The 12,399-nt window shown below is 46.5% G+C and overlaps 1 protein-coding gene across 4 annotated transcripts in view; it reads left to right on the forward strand.

Moving 5' to 3' along the window:
- The window catches only part of TRABD2A (TraB domain containing 2A), a 120,608-nt gene that overhangs the window by 101,730 nt on the left and 6,479 nt on the right, over positions 1-12,399 (forward strand). For 3 of the 4 annotated variants that reach the window (XM_075128896.1, XM_075128895.1, XM_048851483.2), the window contains one exon: positions 9,454-9,711. The exons of the other annotated variant lie outside the window; for it this stretch is intronic. In XM_075128896.1, coding sequence (XP_074984997.1) covers positions 9,454-9,711 — 258 coding nt within the window. The remainder of the gene's footprint in view (positions 1-9,453; positions 9,712-12,399) is intronic. 4 annotated transcript variants of the gene reach the window in all.

The raw sequence follows: 12,399 nt of genomic DNA on the forward strand, positions 1-12,399 counted from the left end.
TGAAACACTGGAATGCGTTACCTAGGGAGGAGGTAGAATCTCCTTCCTTACAGGTTTTTAAGGTCAGGCTTGACAAAGCCCTGGCTGGGATGATTTAACTGGGAATTGGTCCTGCTTCGAGCAGGGGGTTGGACTAGATGACCTTCTGGGGTCCCTTCCAACCCTGATATTCTATGATTCTATGATTCAGAGGCCTAGTAATGGGATACAGAGGCTTTGACATCTCAGTCACTGGCTTGAACCTGTTTAGACTAATAGACTTTAAGGTCAGAAGTGACCATCAGTCTGACCTCCAGCACATTGCAGGCCACAGAACCTCACCCACCACTCCTGTAATAGACCTCAGGCTGAGTTACTGAAGTCCTCCAATCATGAGTTAAAGATTTCAAGTTGCAGAGAATCAACTATTTACACTAGTTTAAACCTGCAAATGACCCGGGCCCCATGCTGCAGAGAAAGGTGAAAATCCCCTAGGGTCTATGCCAATCTGAGCTGGGGGAAAATTCCTTCCCGACCCCAAACAGACGTTAGACTCTGAGCAAGTGGGCAAGTCCCACCAGGCAGACATCTGGGAAAGAATTCTCTGTAGTAACTCAGAGCCCTCCCCAACTAGTGTCCCATCACTGGCCATTTAGGATATTTGCTGTAAGTAGTCACAGGTCAGCTACCGTGACTCATCATACTGTCCCCTCCATAAACTTATCAAACTCAGTCTTGAAACCAGTGGAGGGTTTTCTGTTGTTTTTTTTTTGCCCCCACTGCTCCCTGTGGGAGGCTGTTCCAGAACTTCACTCCTCTAATGGTTAGAAAGCTTTGTCTAACTTCAAGGCTACACTTGTTGATGGCCAGTTTATTTGTTCTTGTGTCCACATTGGTGCTTAACTTAAATAACTTCTCTTCCTCCCTGGTATTTCTCCCTCTGATGTATCTATAGAGAGCAATCATATCTCCCTTCAGCCTTCTATTGGTTAGGCTAAACAAGCCAAGCTTTTTGAGTCTCCTCTCATAAGGTAGGTTTTCCATTCCTTGGATCATCCTAGCAGCCCTTCACTGCACCTGTTCCAGTTTGAACTCATCTCTCGTTAAACAAGGAAGCCCAGAATTGCACACACTATTCCAGATGAGGTCTCACCAGGGCCTTGTATAATGGTAACAACACTTCCCTGTCTCTACTGGAAATATCTTGACTGTTGCATCCTAGTCAGGTCTTTCCTTTGCTCTGTCACTTCCAACTAATACATCCCCAGCTTATAGCAAAAATTCTTGTTGTTAGTCCCTAAATGCATGACCTTGCACTATTAAATTTCATCCCATTTCTATTACTCCAGTTTACAGGGTCATCCATGTCTTCTTGTATGATATTCCGGTCCTCCTCCGTATTGGCAATACCTCCCGACTTTGTGTCACCCGCAAATTTTATTAGTACACTCCTACTTTTTGTGCCAAGGGCACAAATGAAAATGTTAAATAAGACTGGTCCCAAGACCAATCCCTGAGGAACTCCACTAATAATCTCCCTCCAGCATGACAGTTCACCTTTCAGCATGACCTGTTGTAGTCTCCCCTTTAACCGGTTCCTTATCCACCTTTCAGTTCTCTATTAATCCCCATCTTCTCCAATTTAATTATTTCCCATGTGGACCTGTATCAAGTGCCTTACTAAAATCCAGGTAGATTAGATCTACTGCATTTCCTTTGTCTAAAAAAATCAGGTATCTTCTCAAAGAAAGGGAAATCAGGTTGGGCTAGCACGATCTACCTTTTGTAAAACCATGTTGTATTTTATCCCAACTTACCATTAACCTCTACGTCCTTAACTACTTTCTCTTTCAAAATTTGTTCCGAGTCCTTGCATACAATTGAGGTCAAACTAACAGGCCTGTAGGTCGGTAAATGGTCAAAAGTAATTCCCAGATGATGGCACACTCTGACATATGATCTCAGCCCAGCCCCAGTGGACATGTAAGCACATTCCCATGCCCATTATCCTAGGAGGAAGAAAAGGAGTACTTGTGGCACCTTAGAGACTAACAAATTTATTTGAGCATAAGCTTTCGTGAGCTACAGCTCACTTCATTGGATGCATTCAGTGGAAAATACAGTGGGGAGATTTATATACATAGAGAACATGAAACAAAGGGTGTTACCATACACACTGTAACGAGAGTGATCAGGTAAGGTGAGCTATTACCAGCAGGAGAGACGGGGAGGGGGTGGGGGGGAACCTTTTGTAGTGATAATCAAGGTGAACCATTTCCAGCAGTTGTCAAGAACATCTGAGGAACAGTGGGGGGTGGGTGGGCGGGGGAATAAACATTGGGAAATAGTTTTACTTTGTGTAATGACCCATCCACTCCCAGTCTTTATTCAAGCCTAAGTTAATTGTATCCAGTTTGCAAATTAACTCCAATTCAGCAGTCTCTCGTTGGAGTCTGTTTTGGAAGTATTTTTGTTGAAGAATTGCAACTTTTAGGTCTGTAATCGAGTGACCAAAGAGACTGAAGTGTTCTCCGATTGGTTTTTGAATGTTATAATTCTTGACATCTGATTTGTGTCCATTTATTCTTTTACGTAGAGACTGTCCAGTTTGACCAGTGTACATGGCAGAGGGGCATTGCTGGCCCATGATGGCATATATCACATTGGTAGATGTGCAGGTGAACGAGCCTCTGATAGCGTGGCTGATGTGATTAGGCCCTATGATGGTGTCCCCTGAATAGATATGTGGACACAGTTGGCAACGGGCTTTGTTGCAAGGATAGGTTCCTGAGTTAGTGGTTCTGGTGTGTGGTTGCTGGTGAGTATTTGCTTCAGGTTGGGGGGCTGTCTGTAAGCAAGGACTGGCCTGTCTCCCAAGATCTGTGAGAGTGATGGGTCGTCCTTCAGGATAGGTTGTAGATCCTTGATGATGCGTCGGAGAGGTTTTAGTTGGGGGCTGAAGGTGATGGCTAGTGGCGTTCTGTTATTTTCTTTGTTGGGCCTGTCCTGTAGTAGGTGACTTCTGGGTACTCTTCTGGCTCTGTCAGTCTGTTTCTTCACTTCAGCAGGTGGGTATTGTAGTTGTAAGAACGCTTGATAGAGATCTTGTAGGTGTTTGTCTCTGTCTGAGGAGTTGGAGCAAATGCGGTTGTATCGTAGAGCTTGGCTGTAGACAATGGATCGTGTGGTGTGGTCTGGATGAAAGCTGGAGGCACGTAGGTAGGAATAGCGGTCAGTAGGTTTTCGGTATAGAGTGGTGTTTATGTGATCATCGCTTATTAGCACCATAGTGTCCAGGAAGTGGATCTCTTGTGTGGACTGGTCCAGGCTGAGGTTGATGGTGGGATGGAAATTGTTGAAATCATGGTGGAATTCCTCAAGGGCTTCTTTTCCATGGGTCCAGATGATGAAGATGTCATCAATGTAGTGCAAGTAGAGTAGGGGCATTAGGGGACGAGAACTGAGGAAGTGTTGTTCTAAGCCATCCATAAAAATGTTGGCATACTGTGGGGCCATGCGGGTACGCATAGCAGTGCCACTGATTTGAAGGTATACATTGTCCCCAGCTGTGAAATAGTTATGGGTGAGGACAAAGTCACAAAGTTCATCCACCAGGTTTGCCGTGACATTATCGGGGATACTGTTCCTGACGGCTTGTAGTCCATCTTTGTGTGGAATGTTGGTGTAAAGGGCTTCTACATCCTAGGAGGCTGTCTCACTGTAAAAGACCTGCATGAACATGGGGAGTGAAATGTCCCTTTAGCTTTATGTCCTATCCCTCCAGGTCAGGGGAGACTTATGGGGAAGTATCTTGGCGTCTCAGTCTGGCACTGTTCATTGGCCCTAAAGTCACTTGAAACTTTATTGTAAAATGGGAAGATGAACGTAAGAGAGTAGAAGAACAGCCACTGGCTGAAGCAAACGCTTCAGAGTGAAACAGAAAGGAAGCCAATCTGCAGCATGGGGAACAGAGCAGAGTGAAAGGCTGTCAGATGAGGGGGAAAAAGAGAGGAGGGGGAAGATAAATTGAGGTGCACATAAACAGCCTGCCCTCCAGAGTTGTGATATTGTGTAGTGGCAGCATCCTCAGCTTCCCTCTTAGGGCAACCTGAGGTCCCCTTCGCGCCACCATCATTGTGCAAAGGGAACATACAGGAGCCGAAGCCCTGACTTGCACACTTGCTCGCTTTGTGTGCGCGCATGCTTTTCCCTTGGATGGGGAACCAGCTGGGGGCAGACAGAAGACCGAGTGAGTTGAGCTCACAACTCTGGGAGGAAACGACAGAGCCAGCTGCAGCAAGGGCTTCTGTTCCTTTGAGGGGGACACTATATGCAGGCTGGGAGTTGAGAGGCCAGGAACTGGAGCATGGAGGGAGAGGCAGGGCTCCCGCCCTAGCGAAGGGCAAGGAGAAGAGAGACTGTGCTCCAGCCTCACAGCAGAGAGCACCGAGGACAGTTTTATATATAGTGCCCTGAATTGAATTAAGCTCCCGGTGTGTCTATTTTGGGCTTTTAAATGTTATTCCTGATTTTAGGCTGAATATGTATTTCATAAAATATTCATCATACAATCACAGCCTTAATGATTGCGACTCCCGCTCCCCTCTGCAGCTGCTGTGCTCAAGGAGAGTTCTGCCGGGGTGACCTGGCACGAGGGGAGGGGAATGCGCCATGTCTCCATGCCTCTGACTATCCCTGGGTCCCTCTGGGTGTGGGACCTGCTGCCATTCAAAGGCTCGCCTACAGATTTACTGCAGAAAGTATCAAATGCCCTGAGATCCGCACCTCTATTAACCAGGTCACTCTAAAAATGCGAGGATGATGTGTGTGCACAAAGAATAAAACAGGTGCCCTGTGCTATTTGAACAGGCACTTCCTACACTCACCAAGGGATTGGATTCCTAAATCTCATTGTGATGTGTTTGTGGCAGTGCCCATGAAACACTAGGGGCTTTTTAAACCCTCACAAAGGGGCGCTCCTTGCTCACAGTTTCAGGACAGATGGAATGACAGAGGTTGGGGGAAGGACAACAGTAAACAGGGGTTTCTACACAGGTCCACTCAGGTTGCTGAAGGCAGCACAGTAGCAGTGGGTCTGTAAGGGGGAATTAAAAGTGGAAGAGCTCAGCAAGTTTGTACCATACCCAGGACACAGAGGTGATGCTATAAGAAGCTGAGAAAAGGGCAGGCAAGACTGGAGTGGAGGGAACCAGGGCACTGTAGTGCTTGAAAAGGGAAGAATAGCTCAGAATCTGTTTGCATTCCAAACCCAGCCCTGTATTAAATGTCTCTATCTGAGCTCGTTCTTCAGAGTGCCTTCTGCTTCACGGTCCCAAACGGTCTCATTTCTTGGCACTGCCTCTGTCCTCTCAGTCATCTTGGCTCAGGGTTCAGTTCTCAGTTTTCTTAGGGAAATGACTGTAAATTCACTCCTAATTTCATTCTCCCCTTCCAATGGGGACTCACATTCCATTCCACATCCTCTCGCCTTTGATCTGTTTGATTGAAACTTGTTTTAAATTCCATCACAGAGTTCAGGTTCAGTGACCAGACCAGTCTGGAAACTCCAAACTCTCACTGAAATCAGCCCATCTCCTCTCTGGGAGCCTGACTGCCGTTGCAGCAGGAGAAGGGAAACACTCATGGTACTCCCAGGGTACAGCTGGTGAAAGCAACATTTTTTTGCTCACTTTCTTCCTTTTATATTTAAGAACACAAGAACAGCTATCCTGGGTCAGACCAATGGTCCTTCTAGCCCAGTATCCTGTCTTTTGACAGTGGCCATTGCCAGATGTTTCAGAGGGAGTGAACAGAACAGGGCAATTATCGAGTGATCCATCCCTTCTCCTCTAGTTTCAGCTTCTAGCAGTCAGAGGTTTAGGAACAGCCAAAGCATGGGATTGCATTCCTGACTGTCCTGGCTAATAGCCATTGATGGACTGATCCTCCATGAACTCATCTAGTTCTTTTTTGAACCCAGTTACTGTTTTGGCCTTCAGAGCATCCTCTGGAAATGAATTCCACAGGTTGACTGTGCGATGAAGTACATTCTTATATTTGCTTTAAACCTGCTGCCTGTTACTTTCATTGTGTGACCTCTGATTCATGTGTTGTGTGAAGGGGTAAATAACACTTCCTTATTCACTTTCTCCACACCATTCATGGTTTTATTGATCTCTATCATATCCTCCTTCAGTTGTCTCTTTTCCAAGATGAACAGTGCCAGTCTTTTTAATCTCTCCTCCTGTTACAGATCCTAATAATTTTTGTTGCTATTCTTTCTACTTTTTCCAGTTCCAATATATCTTTTTTGAGATGAAGCAACCAAAACTGCATGCAATATTCAAGGTGTGGGCATACCATAGATTTATATAGTGGCATTATATTATCTGTCTTATTATCTATCCCTTTCCTAATGGTTCTCAACATTCTGTTAGCTTTTTTTGGCTGCTGCTGCACATTGAGTGGATGTTTTCAGAGAACTATCCATGATGACTCCAAGATCTCTTTCTTGAGCGGTAACAGTGTAAACCCTATCATTTTATATGTATACTTGGGATTATGTTTTCCAATATGCATTACTGTGCATTTATAAATATTGGTTTCAGAGTAACAGCCGTGTTAGTCTTTATTTGCAAAAAGAAAAGGAGGACTTGTGGCACCTTAGAGACTAACCAGTTTGTTTGAGCATAAGCTTTCATGAGCTACAGCTCACTTCATCGGTGAAGTAAGCTGTAGCTCACAAAAGCTTATGCTCAAATAAATTGGTTAGTCTCTAAGGTGCCATAAGTCCTCCTTTTCTTTTTATAAATATTGAATTTCATCTGCCATTTTCTTGCTCAGTCACCCAGTTTTGTAACTCTTCGCAGTCTGCTTTGGACTTTAACTATCTTGAGTAATTTCAGCCAAAGACCGTGTCCAGCCTGTCTGCTGCTTCTCCTCATGCTATAAGTTAACCTCCAGATCACTCAGGTATTCAGGTTGTGCTCCAGCTTTGAATGGAATGCCGTTAATAAGATAGATCATCCAGGTGCTTAAGAGGAATTTGGTTGGGCTCCACTTGAGGGAAAATACTCTTTCTTACAGACATCAAGGATTGGGTTGTAGCTTTAAAGCTACTTCCCTGTATCAGGCATGATGCAGAGCTGCAGTGCCCCAAAAGGGGCACCAGGCAGATAGTGTCTGCTTGAGATGAGGCAGATTGCTTCCCTGGTTGTACTAGCTCCTACCCCGCCGCCAGCATGGAGACCCCCTTTGAAGAGGCTAGCCCCCCGGCCCCACCAATTCTGCCCGAGGTCACCCCACTGTGACCTGAACCCCTCGCCCCCTTGCGGCTGGAGGAATCCTGCCCCCTCCCCCCACCCAGAAGACCCCTGGGCCGGCAGAAGCCACCCCAGCCTTGCCGTGCCTCCCCTCCTGAGACCCCAAGCCGCCCCATGGGAAAAGCTTGTCTCTTCTCGAAGAACCTGGGTCCAGGGAGGTTACTGGTGAACCTGAGAAGCTGAGTAGCACATACTGCCTCCTCAGCTGCCCTGGAACCTGCATGGTGCATAATAATAAGCAAAACTTCCCGTGCAAACTGCACAACCAGTGTCCAGCAGCTGCAGTACACCAGGGCAGGCCTTTTACACCCACCGCCTATGGCAGCCAGGGTTAGAGGAGGAGCAGCAGGCCCAGAGCCCCATTTCTCCCCCAGCTGCTTTTTGGAGGAGGCAGTGGTTCCTGTGCTCCCCAGAGCCAGCCTTGAGGGGGAAAGAACCTTCCTTGCCCCAGCACTTGGCCTACCCGCAAGTGTCTCCTCTCTGCAGCATGCTTCAGCTTTGTTATCCTAGGGGCCTTCAAAATGATGTCACCAACCACTAGGGTTGGCCTAGATCCCCCCTGAATCCATGGGATCTGCTGCCACCAAGTGGCAGGCTGACCTGACACACATCTCCCATTAAAACTCTCCATCCCATAGGGGTCCCTTACTGTAGTACCTGAACATCTCACAGGCTTCTATGTGTTTCTCATCAGCATGCACCTGTGAGGTAGGGCAGGACAGTTATCTCTTTTGACAGGTGGGGAACAGAGCAATGAGAGACTGAGTGACTTGCCAAGGTCACCCGGAAGTCTGTGGGAGAGCAGGGAACTGCATGCTGGTCTTCCAGCTGTTAAGCCTGTGCCCTGACCATTGGACTATCTTTCCTAGGTGCCAGTGAGTACTTCAGAACTGGTGTTAGGGTGACCAGCCAGCAAGTGTGAAAAATCGGGACGGGGGTGGGGGGTAATAGGAGCCTATATAAGAAAAAGACCCAAAAATTGGGACTGTCCCTATAAAATCGGGACATCTAGTCACCCTAACTGGTGTTTAGATTCCCCAGTAGAAACAGCAGCATGGCCATGAGTGTGAATTAACCCTGTAACTAAGGTTCTATCAGAAGCTGTATCAAGCTCTTCATTAAAAGGCCAGTTATAGACCATCTCAAATGCATTCTCTTCTTCTGTTTGTCCCATCTCTGAGGTCCTGCATGGCTCCAGGGATTGCTAATGACATATAGAGCATTTCATCACTAGATCGCTTGTTTACAAGATGCAGATTTGTAACGGTGAGGATAATTCCGCTTACCCCAAGGGATGTGGTAAATTGTCCATCCTTTGGAGCCTTTAAACCTAGGCCAGGTCTACACGACGGACTGATATCGGTATAACTGCATAGCTCAGGGTGTGAAAAATCCACACCCCGACCAATGCGATTACACCAACCTAACCCCATTCGTAAACAGTGCTGCGTTGATGGGAGACTGAGCTCCCTCCTCTTGAGGAGGTGGATTAACTACGCCAAGGGTAGAAACTCTCCTGTCGGTGTAGGAGCGTTTTCACTTAAGCACTACAGCAGTGCAGCTGCACCGCTGCAGTGTTTTAAGTGCCAACCTGCCCCCAGACTGGCTGCCTTTCTAACCGATCATTCCACCTCAAGCTGGGCCGGATGCAGGAATAACAGGGTGAAATTCTCTGAGCCATGCTATGGAGGAGGTCAGATCAGATGAGCATCATGGTCTTTTCTGGCCTTAGAATCTATCATTTTTTGGCCTGATTCTGAGAAATGGTGCGTATCTGCCAGTCTGACTTCAGCAGGCACTCAGTGCCTCTCAGCAGCAGTGTTTTGGTAATGTAGTCAGCTAAGTGCATTATGTTATCCTTGAATGATTTTTTCCTCCTGAGCTCAGCCTGTGCATTGGTCGGTGCCGGAAGCACTCTTTCCTTAGGCCCTCTGAACTGAAAAGACTCTGCTTGACCCGAGGTGTGACATGGGGCGGGGGGGATGGGAACAGAGGATGGGTAGATGATAAGATTTAAACCAGCAGAACTTCCAGGGGGAAATATTTGTTGACGTAGGGGATCAGGAGGCTGCATAGCATCTCAGTTGCCATGGGGCTGGACCAAGACCCCACTCAAGGGCGTTCCAAACATTCTGGTTTCCTTTCCCCCCAGTGGGAAGAATCAAAAAACCTGGTCAACCTTCTCATCATCCTCACCGGCGTACACCCCCTATGTGATTGCCCAGGAGCTGCACCGCCCGCCGCATCCTCAGAAAGAGGAAGAGGAGCTTCTGCCCCACCTGCTGCTGCCCGAGCGTGTCGACCTGCTGGAGAAAGTGGACAGGAAATACAAGAAGAAGAAGAAGAAGAAGCAACAGAAGAAGCAAAGGCTGCGCCAGTTTAACGACCTCTGGGTTCGCATTGAAGAAAGGTACCAACTGGCGGGGGAGGGAGGCGCTCCGCTACACTAAGATTGGCTGTTAATCAAGGCTTATTAACATGCCACAAACCCTGTGTTTTAAACTCTATTCACTTCCTCTGGTGCAAATCCAAAGAGCAGAATTTGGTCTCTTATCTCCTGCAATTCTTATTTATGCATTTAGATTTAAATAATAATAAAAATTCATATTTCTAGGTGCCCTAACACACCATTAACAATGCAATTGGTTCTGTCTGCATAATTGGTTTAGTATCAAAAATAAGGTGGGGTGGGGAAGAGGCAACTAAGGTGGTTTTCCCAACCAAGAGAACTGACTCTCCTAGGACAGATATAACCACAAGAACCATAGCCGCCTTTTGAACTGTGTGTCGTTCGTCAAGCACCTTCCATTTGCCACTGACCCACTGCTGAATGTGCATCTGTAGATTTACTTATTTCCTTCCCATCTGATAAAATGCAGGTCTGATTCTTCATCACCTTGTGCCAACATTTACCGCTGTGAAATGTGCTCATTCAGACTGGGAGCGTTTCACTCCCACTGTGTGCAGTTTAAATGACTGCTGAAGGGGCAGGGCAATGGAAATTGGCCCCTACGAATTTTAAACAAGTTTCTCAATTCAGTGGGACTTCCTAAATCATTATTTTTCATCAGCCTCAAGGTAGAGAGCGCTTGAGAGCACCTGCACTGCTTTGATACATTATATCAATATATCATTGCTTTTTGATTCTTCTGAATGATATATTATGGGGACAGGTCGGGGGAAAGCTGCAATGGCTGTTCTTGTCTGAGTTTAAATGCAGAGATGATCATTATACTATATATTAAATATGGTTGCATAGGTTGCTATAATTTTCGTTTACTGAAGTTAATAAAGTTGATGTTAGTTATAGTTTGTGGTTTTTATTGTTATAGCTGGTATTAGCTTGACCTTCAGCAGACAATCCTAAAGGATAACCCAGAGCCTTTACCAGTTTAGGCCCTGATCCTTCTTATACCCACACATGTTTAACTTTATGCATGCAATATTCCTGGTGAAGTCAATGGGACTACTAATGTGCTAAAGCCTACTCCTGTGTGTTTGCGGTATCAGAGTCTTAGCTGAGGGTCATTTTTACAGCAAGGGGTAGGTGAGATGGGAAGAAGTGTCAGCTGAGCATAACTAGGAGTAAGGGCTGTTTCTCCAGTTTCCACTTCAGGAATGCTCTAGTCAGACCTCCAGGGAGCACAAAGCTGATAAAGTTTTGTTGGTGGCTACTGTCAGCAACCCCCTCCTGACTCCAGGTATATGTGCCTTTAGGGCCTTGGGAGCGGCAGAGACCAGATCTCTCTTTCTTACTTTCTTTCTTTGCAGTTTTCTTTCCACCCATGAAATGCATCACTTGAACCAGAAACAAAGTCTGATTTTTAGTAGTGACCCTAGCAGCAGAAGGAGTAAATGGCTAGAGGACGAGCCTCCCAAACAGCTTCTATACTGGGGGAAAACAAGCGGAGTGATGTTTATTTCTTCTTAATTGTCTGCCCGGTGCCTTCCAGCTAGGGAGAACTATAGGACGCCACTGTATCTGCCGCATACTGTCACTTAACTGCCCATCACTGCGCTTCAGATTAGATTCTTTCCATTGCAGGGGTCTCTGCACTGTCTTTGAATGTGTGGAAAATCAATACTAACTTTACGCCCTAGATATCCTACGTTACCTCTAGGTGATGGGCAGTTCCTGAAATTGCTGCCTTGTTTTAAGAAAAAAAAGAGCAAACAAACACATGCAAACTTCTTTGCATGCTTCTGTTGTGCTAACTGCCCCACCTAGTGGCGCTGTTTCACGTCACTGATGAAATTCAGTCATTCACAGGAACCCTTCAGACATAAATACTCAGTCCATCTCTGAAGCCACAGCCCTTACTCCTACATATCCATCTCTCAGTGGGTAAATCTCTTGTGCTTGGGTCTGGTCCATTCGTAAAGTAACTCCTGTGAGCAGGTAACCATGAAAGGCCTAACTCAAGTGATTTCATACAGTCTTGTAGCGGGTTTGGCCTGAATTGCTCTGGTCTGTGCTCCTGTATGTATCTGCTCTCTGCTTTGTTGCACTGCCAGCTGGGTTCTGTCCAGTTACTGTAGGAGCCGCCTGCGGGGCTGTTGGATATGGAGTGGTAAGTGTTTTCAAAAAGCAGACTAATTGCCTTCAAATTCCCCAAGCATTTTTGCTTAATGCACTCAGCCAACGTAAAGCAGGAATAGTGCACAGCAGCTGGAGCGCGCTGATGCAAGTGAAATGGATATGTTTGTACAGTTGGGCAGGTGTGCTTGCTGGAATTTTGCTGGAATTTATCTTAGTTTCCACCTAACAATGCTGGGCCTGGGGATTTGAGCTGTGTCTGCCTATAGCCTCAGGGTCAAATCTGGCTCCAACCTGTTATCCAGAGAGCAGTGCCCTCTGCTCACACTCCTGTTTGGGACGGGCTTTTCACGTGGACCTTTGCTTCTCAGTCTCTAGACTGAGAAGCATTTCTAATAGATGCCTGGATTTTCCTCACTCCCACTGTCCCATATATGGTCTATATGCTTTCTCCACCTGCCAGTGATGCCCTTTCACATGGAGCATCATTTATATGGAGGCTGCAGAGAGGCTTGATTCATGCTAACATGCACGTGCAAACTGGGGAGAACCTGGACGGGG

This window comes from Caretta caretta, chromosome 5, assembly GCF_965140235.1.
Source record: "Caretta caretta isolate rCarCar2 chromosome 5, rCarCar1.hap1, whole genome shotgun sequence".
Classification (NCBI taxonomy): domain Eukaryota; kingdom Metazoa; phylum Chordata; order Testudines; family Cheloniidae; genus Caretta; species Caretta caretta.